At 42.4% G+C, this 22,079-nt stretch overlaps 1 protein-coding gene across 1 annotated transcript in view; it reads left to right on the top strand.

The window, feature by feature from the left end:
* UTP4 (UTP4 small subunit processome component) overlaps window positions 1-19,990 on the top strand; it is a 31,495-nt gene extending 11,505 nt beyond the window's left edge. Inside the window, exons 6-17 of the mRNA XM_073605578.1 lie at window positions 336-547; window positions 1,924-2,095; window positions 2,183-2,274; window positions 4,504-4,600; window positions 7,734-7,798; window positions 8,377-8,499; window positions 10,373-10,529; window positions 11,805-11,911; window positions 12,004-12,099; window positions 12,934-13,119; window positions 15,312-15,422; window positions 19,526-19,990. Coding sequence (XP_073461679.1) covers window positions 336-547; window positions 1,924-2,095; window positions 2,183-2,274; window positions 4,504-4,600; window positions 7,734-7,798; window positions 8,377-8,499; window positions 10,373-10,529; window positions 11,805-11,911; window positions 12,004-12,099; window positions 12,934-13,119; window positions 15,312-15,422; window positions 19,526-19,642 — 1,535 coding nt within the window. The 3' untranslated portion in view covers window positions 19,643-19,990. The remainder of the gene's footprint in view (window positions 1-335; window positions 548-1,923; window positions 2,096-2,182; window positions 2,275-4,503; window positions 4,601-7,733; window positions 7,799-8,376; window positions 8,500-10,372; window positions 10,530-11,804; window positions 11,912-12,003; window positions 12,100-12,933; window positions 13,120-15,311; window positions 15,423-19,525) is intronic.
* Window positions 19,991-22,079: the final 2,089 nt, after the last annotated feature.

A 22,079-nucleotide genomic window follows, 5' to 3' on the forward strand; every position in this document is an offset into this window, starting at 1 on the left:
GTTTATTTAAAAAACAAAAAAATATATTTTTTTACTTTCTACTCTAAAACGTCCCATAACGAATGTAAAAAAGTCAAGTTTCTTCATTAATTTAGGTCAATATGTATTCTGCTACATATTTTTGGTAGTGTTGCCATCGTATTTTCTGTGTGTTGACAACAAGCTCTCCAGTACGTGCCAGTGTACACAGTGTCCCACCTGCCAGGATGACACATACCGCCAGGGATACAAACCCTTCGGGAAGCAATGCTGTAGAAGTTTCTGTTGTTATCATATTCATATATCCGATGCTTGGCTTATCAGTGTAACATATATTTTGCAATATTTTGCCGCAGGTCGCCTGCTGCAAGTTCTAAAGATGGACCGCCGTGGGCTGGTCGGCCGGAAACGAGAATGTATAGTCTGGGGTGTGTCTGTTCTGTCCTGCGGAGAAATTGTCAGCGTGGATTCTTCTGGGAAGCTCCAGTTCTGGAATTTAGAGATGGGGACACTTATCCGCTCATACACTGCCGCCACCAGTGATATCCTGTGCATAGCGGTGTCTCAGGTACATCCGCTGCTCCTTTTCCCTTTTTTTTTTTTTTAATTTTCAGGCAAATGGTAAAATCGTTCAGTGAACACAAATACCCTGAAGCTGTATTAATTTGCACTTCTATCCAGAAGGCTTCTTACATGCATTTTTAAACATTGTTCCTGCTATGCTGCAATGTGTATGGGCAGATTTTTAGCAGTGGCCGGGAAAGATTTTAGATCTCACCAACAATTATATGCATCAATGTCTATATATTGTAACTAGTACAGATAACACTATGAAAAAGATTGCTTATACAGAAATCTATTTGAAGGAGAACTTCACAAAGATATTTCTAGAAATATTGGGGGGGCATGTATAATCTAGAACAGGGGTCTCCAAACTTTCTAAACAAAGAGCCAGTTTGTTGTCCTTTACACTTTAGGGGTGCCATATTGTGGCCATTGGAAGTAGTAAATGTCCAAGCATTAGTGGGAGTAAACCATGCCCCATCTCTCAGTGAGAAGAATTGTGCCTCATTGTTGTCATTTGGTGGGAAGAATCATGCCCCATTGTTGGTGTCGCTGGGAGGAACTGTGCCCTATTGGTGTTACTGGAAGGAATTGTGCCCCTTCGTTGGTGTCAGTGGAGGGAATTATGCCCCTTCGTTGGTGTCAGTGGGTAGTGAGCTATGGTTTTTATTTTTTTTTTTTCAATCATACTTACCTAGGTGGATGCTGCATCGTTCCCCTGGCGCCTTGAATGCCGAGAACTGAACAATCTAACACCCCAGATCGCTCAGTTCTCGGAGAGATGGTGACTGCCCCCCCCCCCCCCCCGCTCACTAGAGTGCTGGGATTTGGAGGGGTTGGGAGCGGCTTGCTCAGCCGGGTGCCAGTCCAGGCATGTGGGTGGATCCCGACTCCATTGTCACGATCTTATCCGAGCCTGGACTGGTTCTGTGACTTCAGCAGACAGCGGGCTTCAGCTGAAAATGGGTCACAGGAGTGCAGAAGGAACTGCACCCCTGTGATCCACAGGAGAAGTACAGCCAAACGAGCTTTGACTGTACTTCTTCTTTAAGTGAATAACATTGATTATCTTGTTACAATGGCATCTGAAAGTCATTAGATATATAATGCAGCAAGTAAACATGTTGTCCCTGACGTTGATCTTTTGAAAGTTAAAAAAATAAAGAAAAAGGGCATTGTAGTTTGCTGTGTATAGGGCTGTGTAGTTGCAGACTGCTTAGGGTGCCCATGCTGATCCGTGTCCACAGCCAAAAGTGCCTACGATGGGCATGCAAGCTTTAGAACTGGACCACGGAGCAACGGAAGAAGGTGGCCTGGTCTGATAATTCAGTGGGTGGTCAAGTTCTGGCTGATTGGTGTGGTTTTTCTCTATCATTTCAGAAAGAAGACAGTCTGGTGGTGGGCACTGCACAGGGATCCGTTTTACAGTTCCAGCACTTGGCACTGCAGGCTGGGAAGGATGAGAAGCAGTGGGTTGCCACCAAACCATTCCAGCATCACAGCCGTGACGTCCGGGCGGTGGCTCACAGCAGCACGTCTCTGATTTCTGGAGGTACAGAACTTTTTTTTTTATTGTATTGTATTTTTATAGGTATTTTTCTTTTTGTTCCTAATCTAAACATTTCCTGTCTTTTCACAGGCTTGGATGGCAATATTGTCGCACGACCGTTGTTGGAGAGGATAAAAGTGAAATCCTATGAGGCTGCACTGAGAAAAATCACCTTCCCACATGTGAGTCTCATTCATTGTGTCTGCAGATATTTTTTTGGGCTATTTTAAATGGAACTTTAGCTTTTTTTTTTTTTGTTGTTGTGTCAGCTTATATGGTACACTTAGGTCCCATTTACACCTGAATGAAGCTTCAAAATGCTCAACTGCGAAAATCCCCATGATTTTTCAACTGTGCCTGTTCACGCCTGAGTGTATTGTCGCTTGTACCTTTTAAAACGAACACTAGCTAATTTTTAAAATTCAAGCATTTTCAGCCCCAGTAGACTTCAGTATGTGTGCCTAAAAAGGGCACAAAACACACATATTGCACATTTTTTTCATCTAATAACTAGCTTTCAAAAAACGCTCAAGCCTTAGACGCGAAACCACCCCGTACAAACGCTCAGAAATGTAAGGAAAAAAAGCCTGTAAAACGGCAGAAGCTATAGGCTTGTGAATCGGCAGGGACAATGCTAATAACCACACACCCTGCAATATGATCTCATTCCAAGCTGTGCAACAGGCATAAGCCTAAATGAGCATGGCTGGAATCGATGGACTTCACTGGTAGGATCAAAAGGTATTTGTGGAATGCATGGGGACTAAGGGAAAACTTTAGAAAGAAAGCAAATTCAGCGCTACACCACAAAAGAGAAAATTTTATCTGCTAGCAATAAAGAAAAAATACACAATGCTTAATCAAACATACAAAACAAAATTGCAGCACTTCCAACAATAGAAAAAATAGTCCATAAAAAGTGTGGTGCTCCTTTAAATGTGCAAATAAGCGAATTGGCAACTCCCCGGAGACAGGTGCTGTCTCATTCGGAGAACAGCCAACACACTTTATGCAGTTCAATGCAGATGTACTTCCCAGTGTTTATCCACGTCTGGTATCAATTGTTGTCACCTCCTCAGAATCATGTGTAGTGGTATCCAGCCATTCAAAAGAAAAGTGTAGTAATTGATGGGATTCAATGCAATAGTGAGAGTGATCACCCGTGAAAATGACAGACATTAATACAACCAAACTCAATGCAAACTCGCCAAAGAGAGTATATAGCCATACAGTATGCAGCCAGCACGCTCAACAGGGATGGATAGATGGATCCAGACAAAACCACCTGTGTCCTCTATTCTGGGTCTCCCATCCAGATATCCTTAGGGGATATCTAGCCGCATGCAACACCAAATGTTGCATCAAAACTGCCACAACAGCAAGCGGTAGCTTGCTGAGGAGGCACATTGGTTGGGAAACGCATTGGGCGGAGCTGTCCATGTGATGTCACGCTGCCACACTACTGCTTGCTGTGGCGGCGGTTTTGATGTATCATTTTGGTGTTGCGAGCGGCTATATGTCCCCTAAGGTTAACTGAATGAGAGACCCAGAATAGAGGACACAGGTGGTCTTGTCTGTATCCATCCCTGTTGAGCGTGCTGGCTGCATACTGTATGGCTGTATGCTCCCTTTGGTGAGTTTGCATTGCATGTGGGGAAGGCAGAAGTGGAGCACGGTTGTATTTAACGTCTGTCATTTTCACGGGTGATCGCTCTCACTATTGCATTGAATCCCATCAATTACTACACTTTTCTTTTTGTATGGCTGGATACCACTACACATGACAACATTTGATACCAGACAGGGATAAACGCTGGGAAGTACATCTGCATTGAACTGCATAAAGTGTGTTGGCTGTTCTCTTGAATGATACAGCACCTGTCTCCGTTGAGTTGTCATTTCGCTTATTTGCACATTTAAAGGAGCACCACACTTTTTATGGACTTTTATGTATGGACTATTTTTTCTATTGTTGGAAGTGCTGCAATTCTGTTTTGTAAAAGAGAAATCTTTGCAGATATAATAAGGAACTACAGCAGAAATATGTTAAGGGAGGCCATCGTTCTGATTTGAAACTGATATTTGTGTTTGGAAGATGATGGGGAGTAAAACCACTTGACAGGTTCTTATCTCTTGCAGACTTTATGGCTGAGATCTCTGCACTTAATGGTCTGCACAGCTAGCGTGCCGTTATGAGGTTCATTTTAATTTTATCTACATTTAATTGTAGATCAGGATCTGACAGGACATGAAATGAATAATATTACATTTTTTGCTCTGCGATTTAAACACACTTGAAGAATATTCTTCCAGACATGACTTCAGCTAGACCAAATACGAATTTATGTTTGAAGAAAACAGTTTAAACTCTATGAAAGTGCATATTAATAAGCATGTCTTTCCCTTCACAGCGCCATCTTGTGTCTTGCGCTCAGGCTTCCCGCTTGCTGCTCTTCCAGTTCCCCGATCATCTGGAGTTGTGGCGTCTGGGTCAGACTGATCAATCAGGTTTGGATAATTTTGGATAATGTGATAGCTGGAAGGCAGAGATAACACAAAAAGTACTGTGACAGTACTTTAGCTGTTCTAGTAGGTCTTTCCTGACATTTTCTTAGTTGCATCCTAAAGCAAAAGCCATGGTCCTCAGAGAGCTTCCAAAGCATCAGAGGGATCTTATTGTTAAAAGGTATCAGTCAGGAGAAGGGTACAAAAGAATTTTTCAAGGCATTAGATATACCATGGAACACCGTGAAGACAGTCATCATCAAGTGGAGAAAGTATGGCACAACAGTGACATTACAAAGAACTGGACGTCCCTCCAAAATTGATGAAAAGATGAGAAGATATCTGGTCAGGGAGGCTGCCAAGAGGCCTACAGCAACATTTAAAGGAGCTGCAGGAATATCTGGAAAGTACTGACTGTGTGGTACATTTGACAACAATCTCCTGTATTCTTCATATGTCTGGGCTATGGGGTAGAGTGGCAAGATGGAAGCCTTTTCTTACCAAGAAAAACATCCAAGCCCCAGCTAAATTTTGCAAAAACACATCTGAAGTCTCCCAAAAGCATGTGGGGAAAATGTGTTATGGTCTGATGAAACCAAGGTTGAATGTTTGGCGCAAAAAACACTGCACATCACCAAAAGAACACCATACCCACTGTGAAGCATGGTGGTGGCAGCATCATGCTTTGGGGGTGTTTTTCTTCAGCTGCAACAGGGAGGGGCCTTAGTCAAGGTAGAGTGACTTCTGAACCGTTTCAAATACCAGTCAATATTGGCCCAAAACCTTCAGGCTTCTGCTAGAAAGCTGAACATGAAGAGGAACTTCATCTTTCAGCATGACAACGAACCAAAGCATACATCCAAATCAACAAAGGAATGGCTTCACCAGAAGAAGATTAAAGTTTTTGGAATGGCCCAGACCTGAATCCCATTGAAAATCTGTGGGGTGATCTGAAAGGGGCTGTGCACAGGAGATGCCCTCGCAATCTGACAGATTTGGAGTGTTTTTGCAAAGAAGAGTGGGCAAATATTGCCAAGTCAAGATGTGCCATGCTGATAGACTCATACCCAAAAAGACTGAGTGCTGTAATAAAATAACAAAAGGTGCTTCAACAAAGTATTAGTGTAAGGGCGCGCACACTTATGCAATCCATATTATTTTAGTTTTTTTTTTTTACTTTCCTCCATCTAAAAGATTTCAGTTTGTTGTTCAACTGAGTTGTACAGTTTATGGGTCACATTAAAGGTGGGAAAAGTTATTTGTCTCATTTTTTTTAAAATCACAGAAACCTGACATTTTAACAGGGGTGTGTAGACTTTTTATATCCACTGTATATTATACAATTTTTTTTATTCAATTTTGTTTAGATTTACCATCAACTATGTAGAGCAAGGGCCTGCCTGACTGCATACAAATTCAAAGTGTTTAGGTTTGACCTCCATAATATATGATTTTGGTAAATCTAAAGGAAAATAGTTTAATGTATGGCAGCCTTTAGTGTCCTTAGTCTCAAAAAAAGTGACTTGTTTTCAGGTGTATTAGTGAGATTTGAAATGTACAGATTTGAATGATCCTTGTGTTCAAGCTTTATGAAATGAAACCTCATACCTCCTCTCCAGGTAATCTGTTATTTTTTCCTAGTATAGGCAAAGAACAGGTTCACTTTAACCACCTCCGGCCTGCCGTATAGGCAAATGACGGCATCAGGGAGGTGGCTCTCTTGTTCTGGGGCGACGTCCAATGACGTTGTCCCACTCTCGCTGCGCAGTGTTCGGCGGCAAGCTGTATCCCTGGGACATGGCGCATCCCCAATCTTGGTAAAGAGCCTTTACCCATGTAATCAGCTGTGTCCAATCAGAGCTGATCACATGTAAACAAGGAAATGCTGGTTATCGGCGCTCCTCTCCTCAGCCTGATAGAGTGTAAGGAGAGGAGAGCTGATCAGCGCCGTTTCCTCATAGGGGGGTAGACCCGCACAGATCAGTATCCTGATTATCTGTTCAGTGCCAATCAGTGTTTCCTCATCAGTGCTGTTTCATATGTACCCATTAGTGCAGCCTTATCGGCACAAATCAGTGAAGGAGAAACATTTTCTGACATTTTTTTTTTTTTTTTTTTTACATTTTCGGTCAAAATTGCAAAAAAAAAAAAGCCAAGTGGTGATTAAATTCCACCACTGTCTCTCAAAAAAATAAAAAAGGTAATTTAGGTACAGTGTTGCATGACCGCGCAATTGTTATTTAAAATGTGACAACGCTGAAAATTGGCCTGGGCAGAAAGGGGGTGAAAATGGCCCAGACAGGTAATAGTTAATAGAGTATTGTAGTCAAGGCATTATTTTAACTGCTTCAATACAAGGCACTTTTACCCCCTTGCTGCTCAGGCCAATTTTCAGCTTTCAGCGCTCTCTCACTTTGAATGACAATTGCGCGGTCATGCAACACTGTACCCAAATTAAATTTTTATCCTTTTTTTTTTTCACACAAACAGTGCTTTCTTTTGGTGATATTTAATAACCGCTGTATTTTTAATTTTTTTGCTAAAAAAAAACTAAAGACTGGAAATAAAAAAAAAAAAAAAAGTTTTTCTTTGTTTCTGTCTGAAAATAAGTAATTTTTCTCCTTCGCTGGTGAGGCGGCACTAATATGCAGCACTAATGGGTACGAATAGGCTGCACTGATGGACACTGATAAGCAGCACTGACTTGCATCACTGAGGGGCACTGTTGGGGCTGCAATGATGATCAGTGCCGTGATCATCTGTACAGGTCTCCGCTGTGAGGAAATGCCGCTGATCGTCTCTTCTCACACGCTGTCAGTGTGAGGCGAGGAGAGCCGATAACCGGAATTTCCTTGTTTACATGATGTGATCAGCTGTGATTGGACACAGCTAATTATATGGGTAAAGAGCCGCGTCATATGCTCTTTACCGAGATCAGGATTGTGCCGTGTTCCAGCGACACAGTGCGCCTGCGATCGCCGTGCTCCGCTCCAGCGCGGTGAGACTGGGGCGACGTTAAATGACCCCACCCACCGTCATTTGTCTATGCGGCGGGTGGGAAGTAAAGTGCTCTAAAAGTGGAATACTTCTTAATATAGTTTTTAGTATTGTAAGCATTCTATTCTGTGCCCGTTAGGTAAAGACGGTGATATCCTTCCTGTGAAACATGAACAGGAGCTCCTTCTACAACTGAAGCGAAAGGTAAGTGATCTCATTAAGGGACTGTTCTATGTGTCCTGTTCACACCACAATGGAGTCGTTACATGCAGAGCAGTACACAAAACTGCAAACCATTTCCATCACCTTTTTGTTCCCGGTGACAATGCATGATTGGATAGTGAAAAGAGGAGCAGCAGACTGGTGAGCTCATCTCTGCCACTTTTGCTTTCTCCTCCTGTCAGCATGTCACTTCTTAGCACTTGACCACTGCAGCTCAACTGATTGGCTATCTGTCCTGCTTTTACCTCTCTGTCAGGGACTTTAAGAGGCTGATACCAAGTTTAATTCAGACATTGCTTAACATTTAAAAAAAAAAATACATTTATTGATATATTAATGAATACAGAATTGCATTCATTTTGTGTATTTTTTGTCTGGAGGTCAGCTTTAAGGGGTCAGTTTTGAGGGGTGTAACCTTCAGACAGCTCCTTCATGCGTACAGTTTCTCTGTTGGCGAACCTCTTATATTTTACTTTCACCGTTTTTTTGTTTTTTTTTATGTAATGATTGAAACTGGGTGAAGATGATGGACTAACCCATTATTTGCTATCTCTGTTTAGGGATCTGAGAGTATACGATGTAGCTGTATCTCCCGCTGTGGGTCATGGCTGTCCTACACCACCGCCTCTCGCCTCTTCCTCCATCGGCTGCACTACGACAATAATAATTTCAGTATCAGTAAGGTGAGAAGTGTGATGTATGTAAAATAGATGTATAGTACTATATCATCAGGGAACAAATTTCCCCTTTGGGAATTGGACTTATAAGGCACTTCGACTCATATAACAATCGTAAAATAAAGTAGAAAAATAATTTTATTAATGACACCTTCTGGGTGAAGGATATCTCTTCTATACTGTCAATCATGTTACAGTCGGTGCTTTTTCAGTTGCTTATTGCTATGTACATTCCATGTTACCATTTTAACCACTTGCTTACCGGGCACTTAAACCCCCCTCCTTCCCAGACCAATTTTCAGCTTTCAGTGCTGTCACAAATTTTGAATGACAATTGCGCGGTTATACAACGCTGTGCCCAAATGAAATTTTTATAATTTTTTTTCACACAAATAGAACTTTATTTGGTGGTATTTAATCACAGCTGGGGTTTTTATTTTTTGCTAAATAAACAAAAAAAGATGGAAAATGTTAAAAAAAAAAAAATCATGTTTCATAGTTTGTTATATAATTTGGCAAACAGGTAATTTTTCTCCTTCATTGATATGCACTGAGGTGGCGGCACTGATAGGCTGCACTGATAGGCACAGATAAGGCTGCACTGATAGGCACAGATAAGGCTGCACTGATAGGCACAGATAAGGCGGCACTGATGGGGACAGATAAGGTGGCACTGATGGGGACAGATAAGGCGGCACTGATGGGGACAGATAAGGCGGCACTGATGGGGACAGATAAGGCGGTACTGATGGGCACAGATAAGGCGGCACTGATGGGTGGCACTGGTAGGTGACACTGATCGCCACTGGTAGGTAGCACTGGTAGGTGACACTGATGGACAGCACTGTTTATGAGGCACTGATTGGTGGCACTGTGGGCACTGATGGGTGGCGGTGGGCACTGGTAGGCAGCACTGTTGTGCACTGGTAGGTGGCACAGATGAGCTTGCGGGGGCTCTCCTTGATCGGGACCGATGTCCCTCTGAGAGCTGCCGGTGACCCTTTTTTTTTTTTTCCTCCTCACGCTGTCAGAGCGAGGAGAAAAAATAGCCGTTTACCAGCTCTGTTTACATCACATGATCAGTTGTCATTGGCTGATAGCTGATCATGTGGTAAGGGGTCAGGATCGACCCCTTACTCCGATCTGTGATCAGCTGAGTCTCATAGACTCACTAATCACAGAGCGCGCCCTGCAGGGGGTGCGCAGGCCGCTTGGGCACAGGAGGAAGTCTATTGACGTCCTCCCGGAGAAGTAGGTCCGCACTGTAGCCGTCATTCGGCTATAGCGCGTGTCTGAAGAAGTTAATTATGTGTCATTAATAAATAATTTTTCTTCTTTATTTTACAATTGTTTTATGAGTGCCTTTTAAAAGTCCAATTCTAAGGGGAAATTTGTTTTGTTGTTTCAAGTTTAGAAGAGAGTAATAAGTCCCTGCCATGTAATATTTCATTTAAGGAGGCCTGATCCAGCCATAAATATTGCAACAGTCACATCATCACCTATCTATAGGCCTGTGAAATGAAAATGTGTTGCTTCGGCTGACGAGTCTTATTCCATCTGTCATGTATTTGTTGCTAAAGACAGAAATGTTATATTTTAGACACTTTTAGGAGGCCCATTCGTGTGTTGTAATAACTTTTACTTTTCATTTTGAGTAAAATTAGACAAGGATATCGGCATCACTTCAAATTTTTTTTTTTTTTTTAAGCCCGCATAAAATAAATATAAATAAAAAAAAAAAGTATATATATATTTTTTTATCTCCAGCATAAAATGTTATGTTTGTACACACTGGTGTGTTCATCTTACCACCTTTTGATACAGTTGGATAGCTGCCAAGCCATTAAGTTTTTTTTTTTTTTTTTATCTCCATATACAGGTTCCAAAGTTCGCCCAACCACCAAGCGCAGCTCTGCATCTTAAATTTTCTCCTGACTCCAAACGGCTGTATGTGGGAGCAGAAAGAGGATGCGTTCATATTATGGACCTGTCCAAAGGCACCTGCCAGCACAGTCACACTCTACAACCACCATCAGGTAATGTGGCTGTGAAATCTTGTAATCTTCTGGTGCGCTGTGGGTTAAGGGAGAAGTATGGCAAACGCTTTTTTGACCATACTTCTCCTGTGGATCACAGGAGTGCAGTTCATTCTGCACTCCTGTAACGCGTTTTCAGCCGACAGCTAAAGCCCGCTGTCAGCTGATGTCACTTAGCCGGTCAAGGCTCGGGAAAAATCCTGACCATGTGGTTGGGATCAGCCCAGAAGCCTGGACTGGCACCTGTCTCAGTGTGTCCCCACTGTCCAGCATTGTGTGTTTTTTTTGGTTTTTTTTTTTTTTTGGTCTACAATTTTTTTGCCATCTTGTGGGTATCCATTTTTTTTATTGATTTTTTTTTTTCTTTATTGAATAAATGTTTTGTGGTAATGCACTAGGTGCGTGCTTCTTCCATTTTATCTTGTTTCTGTTTTAGTATTCAAAAATAGTGTTAATTTAGTCGACAAAACTAACACTGATGTTAAGATGGTTCTACAAGCAGGAGAACTAGATGTTGAGATGGTTCTACAGGCAAGAGAACTAGATGTTGAGATTCTTCTACAGCCAGGAGAACTAGATGTTGAGATTCTTCTACAGGCTGGAGAACTAGATGTTGAGATTCTTCTACAGGCGGGAGAACTAGATGTTGACATTCTTTTACAGCCATGAGAACTAGATGTTGAGATTCTTCTACAGCCAGGAGAACTAGTTGTTGAGATTTTTCTACAGCCAGGAGAACTAGATGTTGAGATTTTTCTACAGCCAGGAGAACTAGATGTTGAGATTCTTCTACAGCCGGGAGAACTAGATGTTGAGATTCTTCTACAGCCGGGAGAACTAGATGTTGAGATTCTTCTACAGCCGGGAGAACTAGATGTTGAGATTCTTCTACAGCCGGGAGAACTAGATGTTGAGATTCTTCTACAGCCGGGAGAACTAGATGTTGAGATTCTTCTACAGCCGGGAGAACTAGATGTTGAGATTCTTCTACAGCCGGGAGAACTAGATGTTGAGATTCTTCTACAGCCGGGAGAACTAGATGTTGAGATTCTTCTACAGCCGGGAGAACTAGATGTTGAGATTCTTCTACAGCTGGGAGAACTAGATGTTGAGATGGTCCTACAGGCTGGTGAACTAGATATTGAGATGGTTTTGTAGAAGGGAGAGCATGGTATTACGTTTGTATTAAAAATATTAGAAATAGCCACTAAGATGGTATTGTAAATAAAAGTTTTAGATGGCAATGCATTTATCAGACAATTGCTGTGTTCACAGCTTCTTCACATCCTGTTCACCTTCTGGCTGCCAGCTCAGATGGGTCCCTACTAGCGGTAGCATCTTCTAATTCTCAGGTTGACATCTATGATGTGAAAGACCAAAAGGTAAACGTGGACGGAAGTTAAAATTTTGTATTTTGATTTTACGTAAGTATTAGAACTAAGGTTGTTCCTAATAAATTCCTTCTTTTCTGCAGTATATGTGCTCTGTTCCCCAGTACAACTCTCCCACAACTGCAATAAGTATCCACCCATCCACCAATAACCTAGTGATTGCCTATGCCGACCAGCAGGTAGGTTTTTTCCTGAAACTATATATTCTGTTTTTACAGGTTTAAATTATTGTACGTAAACCAAATTATTATTAGTGTTCTTTAACATCCTTTTAGGTGGACCTGTTATTTTGTCCTAAATTGGCTAATAAATAGTCATTTTATTATCCTCGAACAAAACCTGGTAATATGGCATATATGTTGAAAACAATGTTTTATTGAAAAGTGTGAAAACTGGACAATGAATTGAACACTAAAATCACCATTTGCTGATCAAACAGCAGTGAACTTGGACCAGGTGGCATTTGTTTGTCTATGCCTTGCCTATTATCATGGCTGTATCAGTTTATTAAAAAAGCACATGTATTGGGATTGATTTACTAAAACAGGAGCGTGCAAAATCGGGTGCAACTCTGCAGAGAAACGAATCGACATTCAGGTTTTATTGTTAAAGCTTAACCTCTTGGCACTGACTATATGCAAATATGGGGCCTCTCTGCACCGAGAGCCCACTTATTTGTGTACCAGATTGCAAACACAAACTGTGCCGAGAGCGCGTGCGCTCCCGACACAGCTACCACCGGCTAACAAATCTCCTGATCGCTTCATTCCAATCATGTGACAGCCAATCACGGCGGTCACATGATCATACACCCACCCTGCCTCCTGGCATTTTAAACCCCTTAAAGGTCCACGAGGCGCCAGCACCAAGGGGTTAACTGAACAAGCTGAAGTTTAGAAGCTGATTGGCTACCATGCATAGCTGTACCAGATTTTGAACTCTCTAGTTTTAGTAAATCTCCCGAATTGTAGCTATAGTGTTTTCACCTGTCACTTTTTTTTTTTTCTTCAAAGGTGCTTGAGTTCAGTATTTCTCAAAATAAGTACACAGACTGGGGCAGGAATGTCCTCCAACATGGTCTTCATCGCGACTGGCTGGAACGGGACACACCTATCATGGGAATCGCATTTAACCCCTCAAGATCAAAGGACATCCTTATGCATGATAATTATATGTTTTGCGTCATTGACAAGTCTCTAGTAAGTGCATTTCAGAATAGTCTTTAAACAGGCTTTGTTTATGTGAAATGGAGCAAGAAAACAGTTTGGCGTCGCTTGTTCAGACTTGGGGGAAATTTACCAAAACTGGAGAGTGCAGAATCTGGTGCAGCTGTGCATGGTAGCCAATCAGCTTATAACTTGTTCAATTAAGCTGATTGGTTTCAATGCGGAGCTGCAGTAGATTTAGCAATCTGATTTTAGTAAATTAACCCCTTTGGTTAATATTTGCCTTAAGCAATTTAGAAAATGAAAGTTATTGCTACTGCAGATAAATTACTCCACTTGCCCTGGCCGTCATAGGGAACATCGAGAAGCTCTTATTGTGGCTAAGTAGTACCCCAAAAATGTACCTTTTTGTCTTGAATGACTTCTTAAAGGGCTATTAATGTCTTGTTTTTTTCCTTAAAATAACAAACATGTCATACTTGCCTGCTCTGAGCAATAGTTTTGGACAGAGCAGCCCAAATCCTCCTCTTTTAGGGTCCCATGCAGACGCTCCTGGCCCCTCCCTCCTGCCGGGTGCCCCCACAGCATGCAGTTTATTGTGGAGGCACCCAAGCAGGCGCGCTCTCGACCCCACAGTTCTGTGTGTCCATTCACACACGGAGCCGTGACTCAGCCCCGCCCCCTCCGTCTCCTGATTGGCTCATTGGGGACTCCCCGGAGAGCCCAGACACTGTCATCACTTTCCATAACTGACAGTGCCTCTTCAAGGAAAACAGGTAATGTAAAAAAAACTGAATCAGAGAGCTACATACACCATCACAGGATGGTACAGTGGGTGCATAAGGTAATACAGTGCCACATCCTAATCATAGAACAATATAGGTTGAGAGTGGAAAATGGACTTTTATAGGCACCACTGATAAAAAAAAACAATGAAACAATTTATAACAATTTATACATAAGTTTTAAAATGACATATAAAAGCAATACTGTAGCACTATGCAGTGAAAAACTTGATATCTCCTGTGGTACCTGTTGGTCTCAGAGATACCGATCCAAGACAAACCTGATATATGAGACACGGCAGGAGATGTACAGTAATAAGTAACAATGGAACAAGCTCTACATGTTTCGTTGAAACCGCTTCTTTAGGAGATTATATACAATTTCTAGAAAGAGACATCAAGTGAGTAAAGTATACATATATGAGGATTCAATGTTTTATGAACAATATAGCATGACTGTGTCTGAGAACCAGCAGACCAAGGTGGGTGCATGCATAATGAGCTGTGGGCAGAATGCGGGGACATGCCTGATACCAATAAGTATAAGCCTAGAGAACACAATAAACTTAAGGCGGAGTTCCACCCAAAAATGGAAATTCCGCTTTAAGGGAAGGTGACCCCCTGACGTGCCACATTTGGCATGTTATTTGTTTGGAGGGGGGGGGGGGCGTAAACCCTCTAAAAAGAGGTTTCCAGCTTCCACTTCCTCCCAGGTCTCCGCGGAGCCAGAAGTCAGTTCACCTCTCCCCCCTCCCTCTCTGCAATCATTCCTGGCCAGTCACAGCGCGGCTCGTGCATGCGCAGTGGGTGCCTGGCTGTGAAGCCACAGCTGGGCACCCACAGTGACAATGCCGGCGCCGCAGAGAGGAGGGGGAGACGAGCGGGGCTTCACTCCCCCGCATCGCTGGACCCTGGGACAGGTAAGCGTCCGATTATTAAAAGTCAGCCGCTGCAGTATTTGTAGCCGCTGATTTTTAATTTTTTTTTAAGCGGAACTCCACATAGACGTGTTGTATAGATAGTATAAGAGAAACAAGGGGCAGCGTCACCGAACCACCTGCTGTTGCTACATGCATAGTAAAAAGTGGTTTAAGAGCCAGGCCAGTGATTACAATAATTACCGACCTCTGCTAAGGTTAGTAGTGTCATAAGAGAGTGAGTAAAGGCAGAATCGCGATGAGAATGTAAAGTAGGTGAAGAGCATATGTATAGGCTCTCCTTAAGGTCATAGGCAAGGACTTGCTATTTATAAGTGATATAAAAAACATAATTATGTAAGGAATTAAAAATATAAATTCCAGTACATATTATGTTGAATGTTATGCGCTTGTCATAACATTTAACATATGTACCGGAATGTTATATTTTTATGTCCAGCCTTTATAGTGGTACCATTTATTGTCTTCTGGTTTATGTACAAGGTTTTTGTTCTTTTCACAGCCTCTTCCAGATGACAAGACCGTTCTGGTCAACCAGAGGACGCTGAAGCAGCTCTCGGTGAATGCGCGGATGAGCCATGCACATGCTTTTAAAATAACCAGAAAATATCAGGTAGGACCTCCTTTAATTTACACTAATGCCATGCATGCATAGTATCTCAGCACAGCAGCTCACACTGGTGAGAATTAATACACATTGAGCTTTAGCATTCAGATCTATGAGGGTATGGAGCTAAAAGGCAAATAACTAGCAATAAAGAGGGAGGGCCATTGCAAGCACTTTGTAAAAGTCTGCTAGCCAGCAATGGAACTCATGTTGGTAAACTGCTGCTAAAAGCTTTTGGTTGTGCTTCAGCTTAGACATCCTGTCGGCAGGTTAAAATTGCACGGGGAAAAAAATGGTTATTTGCAGCAGTTTTCCTTTACGTAAAGGATATTTTTAGGTACTTGCATTGGGCCTTTGAATTTGCTAGAAAATGTGACTACTCCAGAAGAGTCAATTCCCTAGCACTGCTCCCCTTACATACCCCCCCACCCCTTCCCCACCTTTATATCATACACACAGCTGTGTGCTCTATATAAAAACGAGAACATTCCTCACGGGACTTTAAATGAGGCTAGTCACTTTCAATAAGAATACATGTTTACAAATTTATTGCACGATATCAGAATTCATCTTGACAATTTTTAAAAATATTTAAAAAACGGTGATCAAGTGTTGCGCAGAATAAACTTGATGAGCCACCACTGCGCTATGGTATAAATTAAACTGTGATACCGGTAGCTGCCAACTTAAAAAAGATGATGTGAAAACGTATTCTAAATAAATAAAATAGTGGCGCTATAAACACCATAAAAGATCAAATAATGGTGAATAAAATACTGGTGAATAAAATAATAAAATAGTCATCACTAATAAGTATTTTATTCACCATTATTTGATCTTTTATGGTGTTTACAGCGCCACTATTTTATTTATTTAGAATATGTTTTCACATCAATTTTTAAAAATACCAACAAGAAAAGATATTATGAGATGATCCATAGTAAGTTGTCATAATAAACGTAAATTCATAAAACATTGTTGGTGTTCATATACATGATGTTTTTATACAAATACATGATTTTAGCAGATGGAAATACAGAAGTGTAAAATTCAAAGTGATCCACAAAAATCTTGACATCCTATAACTCTACGCGTTTCGTGGATTGGTCTCCACTTCCTCAGGGGTAGATGCAAAAAATGTGTAGTTCAGCTTAAAATGAGGGGGAAAAGGAACTTAGCAGTTCTGTGGGTGTGGGGTACACTGGGAAATGTCTGTCCTTGCGGCTGTGGCGAAGTAACCCGCGTAGACCTCGAGGACAAATGAAGGACAGACCAAGGTATAATGAGGAGAATCCATAGCTTGTGTGTATAGATGAGAGCGGTGTGCTCTGTCCTCTTGACATCCACTGAACCCCCCAACACTGCCCTCCTTCACATCTACGGTTGCTACCTCATCCCTTTAATACCAAGCACCTATTAACTACACAGTTTCTGAGGCTAATGCAGATAAGGCACCAAGTGAGTTCAATTACCACCCTAATCAGCCACAGAAGCTGTGTAATTAATAATATGTGTTTAGATTTAAAGGGATGAGGTGGCAACCCAATTCACATCATTCCCCCCCCCCCACACACACACACACACAGCCAGAGTAGTGTCCTTCCCTCCTGCTGATAAATTAACTTTGTGTACTTTATAGATTCCCCTCTGTTCAATGATGTTTTGTGTCCAAGCGTATGTTCTATATAAAAAAATATGTTGCTGTATACCTTATTTTAGAGGTCAGCAAGGGATTCTCAGCCAATCAATGGCGTCCCTGGGGGGGGCAGAGGGGGGCCCTGACCCCCCCAACATTATGCTGGGCCCCACCATGTCCGCCCCCCCCCCCCAAAAAAAATGTCGTCTCCCCCCCCCCCCCCCCCCCCCCCATTTAATTTTTTTTTTTTTTTTTACAAAAAGGCAATGTCTTTTTGTTTGCATTCATATTGGATGCGCCGCATCTTACTCGGGCCACCGCTGGAGTAACACAGTCCCTTGAGAGGGAGAGCATCCCCAGTCAGCTCCTACGGGTGATTCCTCCCCCCTCCCTCTGCTCGCTGACACTGTATAATGCGAGCATTCACACAACCATGGCCGCCCGATCTGCTCCTTCCCCTGCATCCTCATTGGCAGGGGGAAGAGCGAGTTACAGGAAGGACTCCACCAGGACTCTCAGTTACTGAAAAAACAGACTGATTTCTCCCATCCTTAGGACAGGAGGACCAGCCTGTAAATTCTAAGAGATGCCAGACCAGCGCTGTCAATAGCAGGGGCAGGACAGCAAGAGGAGGCTGGGGAACCCCACAGTGGCAGAACACCAGGGCCCCGTGGCAAGACAACCTTTGCAACCCTGATAGTTCTCCCACTGCTTTGGCCCCTTATATTTTCTTGGTATGCTGGTGACATATCTCTTGTTTTCTGCCACCCTGAGGGGCCCCAATACAGTAGGAAGGGAGCTCACTGCAGAACATGTGAAAGGGCCATTGTGGGAGCGTAGTAAAGGGCCCCAGGATAGATAGATATATATTTGCATTTTATATTGCCCCCCTATTTTTGCCTCTGCCCCCCCCCCCCTAAATATGAAAGCTGGAGACGCCACTGCAGCCAATCCCACTGTACTTCTCAGATTGGGAGAGGAGAGCGGTGGGCAGTCACGTGAGCGCCGAGGGGAGCTCTGCAATAAGTTATACAGCAACATATTTTTTATATAGAACATACACTGGGGCACATAACATCATGGAACAAAGGGGAATCTATAAAGTACACAAAATTGCTTTACAACCGCTTTAATGAAGTCTTGGATAGCTGTAAATAAAAGGAGATCTCTTCTTAAAGCACTTGTTGTGTCTGCTTAGTGGCACTGTGAGTTGTCGTGGAAGAGGAGATATATGCACTGCTTTTGGGTGAAGAGGTGGCCACATGTGCCATACTGCTTCAATCTGTGGTGTCACATTCTCTACACCGGTGCTTGTCATCTTCTATGCTACGCAGATGGTATATATCTACTGACAATGATTATTCCCTAGTGCCACCCCATCTGTGGTTTTATAGAACCTAATGTTAAAGGCAAATTCCCTTTTTGCCTTTTTTATGATATATGTATGTTTTTAAGATGTTTTTGGAATAAAAAATGTATACTTACCCTTTGTATGTCAAGGCTTTGTGCAGTACCATGAAGGTCCACAGTAGCCTCAGTCCACATTCCCCTCCATACTGTCTCAAAATAATGATATAAATGTAGTTTGGGTACAGCGTTTGCATGTCCGCGCAATTGTCATTCAAAGTGCAACAACGCTGAAAGCTGAAAAGTGGCCTGGGCAGGAAGGGGGTGAAAGTGCCCGGTAGGCAAGTGGTTTAATCTCCTTTCCTCCAGACGTAAAGAGCGCCCCCTTGTCCTATGATGACCTGAAAGTGAAGAACTCAACACCAAGTTCAGTATGTGTTACTGTGTCATCAAGGGTTTAAAGTGGACCTTCATTCATTTTTTCAACTTTCCATCTATTAAATCTTCTGCCCTTGTTGTTGTTTTAACTTTTTGGATAGTTATTTGGTAACTGGTTATTTGGATAGCTTATAACACCATGCACAGCTCTCTCTCTCTCACTTTTGTGAGAGTTTGCCAGGAAGGGAGGGGGGGGGTGAGTCATAAGAGGGCCAATGAGAGCTGGAGGTGTGCCTCTGTGTAAATCCAGGAAGTGAACAGGCAGCAGCTTCAGCTGCCCACAGTTAAAATGGATGCAGCCAGACTCAGTGGAGGGAGATTTCTGCAGCATTTTTGGCAAGTACAGAATCACAGTATATATAAAATAATATGCAAAGTGATTGGAGGGAAGCTTCAGAATGGCAAAGATGTTTTTATTACAAATTATGTGAGCAGACTGCAGTTCCTTTTTAAGTTCCTCCAGTCTCTCTCCTGATATTTGCCGGTCTCAGGACTCGTTCCATTATAACCTTATCTTATTTTTTTTCGGTCACAAGAACTGCGCACTGCATTCTGAATAATTTTTAGTAAATGTGATTACTGCCTATTCCTAAAATACAGAAATGAAAATGCCAATATAATCATTTCCCTTTTTCCTTCTTTCTCGGTGACGCTCCGTCCTCCTTGTGAATTGTTGGACTCCTCGCAGCCATTGCTGTTTATGGACTTGTTGGATAACGGCGAGTTGGTTCTGGTGGAGAGAACGCTCAGTGACATTCAGGCACAGCTGCCACCTCCCATGAAACAGAAGAAATTTGGAACATAATTATTATTATTTTTTTCTACAAATCTATATTTTTTTTTTGTCTTCATGGTTTATTATCACTGCAGTTAAACTGCGTGACTTTGACTGTGGTGCATAGTTCCTATCATGACACTTTGTGGTTTAAAAGGCTTTATGTGGATTGTGGACCTCGCCTGTCCAGAGAAGAAAACGCTGACATGGGATGGACAGTGAATTGAACAGTGCTTGTTTATTATTTTTTATATAAAATGACAAATCCAACTTATAGTGGATCCAACTATAAGGAAATGACTGTTTGTTACTTTTCAAGTGTTCTTATTGTTTTAAAGCTGAATTTAGGCATACGGCTAAATACACAGTTGAAATACATAGATGTGTGAACTGGTTTGTCTGCAAAAAGATTTTAAATTCTGTTTAGCCAGTCATGTGACCCAAATCCAGACATCATAGCCAATTCCGTGACCTCCAGTGCAGCTAAGGACCTGCTGATTGGACGGTGAAGGAGAAGTAGTAGGCTCATGAAGCCATCGCTGTGCCTGACCCCTCCTATAAGCATGTTCACCATATTACATTGAATACATAAGGCAAAGCTGTAGAGACTTGGTTAGTTCAGCCTGTGACCCTCTCCCTCCTGGCCTTGTTGGACACAAAGGACCACAGGAAGTCTATATTAGGACAGTCAAGTACTTATACTAACTTTTATTTAAATAAAACTTAGTATAAGCGCCCACAGTATATTCTTATATGTAATGGTTTTGTAGTGAAGACATTTCTGCCTGGAAGGAGTACATTATTACTAGGGATGCACCGATACCAAGCATATGAGCGAGTATCAGTACTTGGCCAAATGCTCCCGATACTGAAACAGATACTTTGCAGTGCGATTTCCATCAATGCAAATTGAATGGGTGCAAATCGCACTGCAAAGAATCGCACGCATGCCATTTGAACAGGAATTTGGTGCGATTTCTGTCTGAATTCTATCGCTCCTGTGTGTATGTGTATAGAAAAGGGATTTAAAAAGCCATCTAATGAGCAGTTTAAAAAAATGTTAGAACTCTCAGTACATATCCGGTAGCATATCAGGGCTGCTGGAGGTGCTCACAGGGCTGGAGGAGATGTTGAGGGGGTCCACCCCCCAGGCCGACATCACTTCCGCCCTATACCCACGTCCCAGAACATCTCTTCCACTCCAGCGGCCCTGATTTGTTGCCGGTGGCAGACCAGGACACCCTATGGAAACTATTTTGCATGTCACACACTCGGTGGGGGAAATCGCATGTGATTTGGATAGGCATCGCACTGCATTCCTGTTCAAATCACACGCGATTCTTTGCAGTGTGATTTGCGCTGTTTTTTTTTTTTATTGACACAAATTACTCTGCAAAGTATCGGTACTCGTACTCACTGATAAAAAAAAATGTATCGGCGCAACCCTAATTGTTACCCTTCTAATTTACCTTTTTTAATTAAATTTTATTTATTTATTTTTTTAATCCTATAACATCAGATGTAGCAAAGGCTTGGATGCCTTAGACCCCTTTCACACTGAGGCTGTTTTCAGGCATTTTAGCACCTGAAAACCGCCTCCCATTCATTTCAGTGTGACTTTTCACACTGGGGCGGTGTGCTTGCGGGACGTTAGGAAAAGTCCTGTAAGCAGCATCTTTGGTGCGGTTTGGGATTGCTGTATTTAGCACTCCCAAAACCCCCTGCCCATTGGAATGAAATTGAAAAGCAATTCGGAAGCGCCGCAACGCGGGCGCTTTTAACCCACTTCTTTGGGGTTAAAAGCACCCTGCTAGCAGCCGAAAAGCGCCGCTAAAACGAGCGGCTCTTTAGCGACGCGGCCCCAGTGTGAAAAGGGTCTTATAGGGCTGCAGACAAGTCAAACCTTTTATGTTTTACTATATTGTGCCTTTAAAGAGACCCTCCACCCCCAATAAATTGTTTTGTTTTGTATAATGAAAATTGCTGCTGGAAAATGTGCTCTGAGCCTCCTCCACACAGCAAATGTCACAAGTTTAGGTGACATAAACTACTGCCACAGCGTCTGTAAGGTGTCTGTATTTTGCAGTGACAGTATTTGGGTGAATGAATGTCATTATTGGCATCTGGCTGTAATAGTACAATTATTTCCTCTAGAGAGTCTCAATTACACCTCCGGAAATGCACTATATTACCAAAAGTATTGGGACACCTGCCTTTACACGTACATGAACATTAATGACATCCCAGTCTTAGTCCGTAGGGTTCAATATCGAGTTGGCCCACCTTTTGCAGCTATAACAGCTTCAACTCTTCTGGAAAGGCCGTCCACAAGGTTTAGGAGTGTGTCTATGGGAATGTTTGACCATTCTTCCAGAAGCGCATTTGTGAGGTCAGGCACTGATGTTGGACGAGAAGGCCTGGCTCGCAGTCTTGGCCATAATTCATGCCAAAGGTGTTCTATTGAGTT

The sequence above is a fragment of the Aquarana catesbeiana genome, linkage group LG11 (assembly GCF_042186555.1).
Source record: "Aquarana catesbeiana isolate 2022-GZ linkage group LG11, ASM4218655v1, whole genome shotgun sequence".
Classification (NCBI taxonomy): Eukaryota; Metazoa; Chordata; class Amphibia; order Anura; family Ranidae; genus Aquarana; species Aquarana catesbeiana.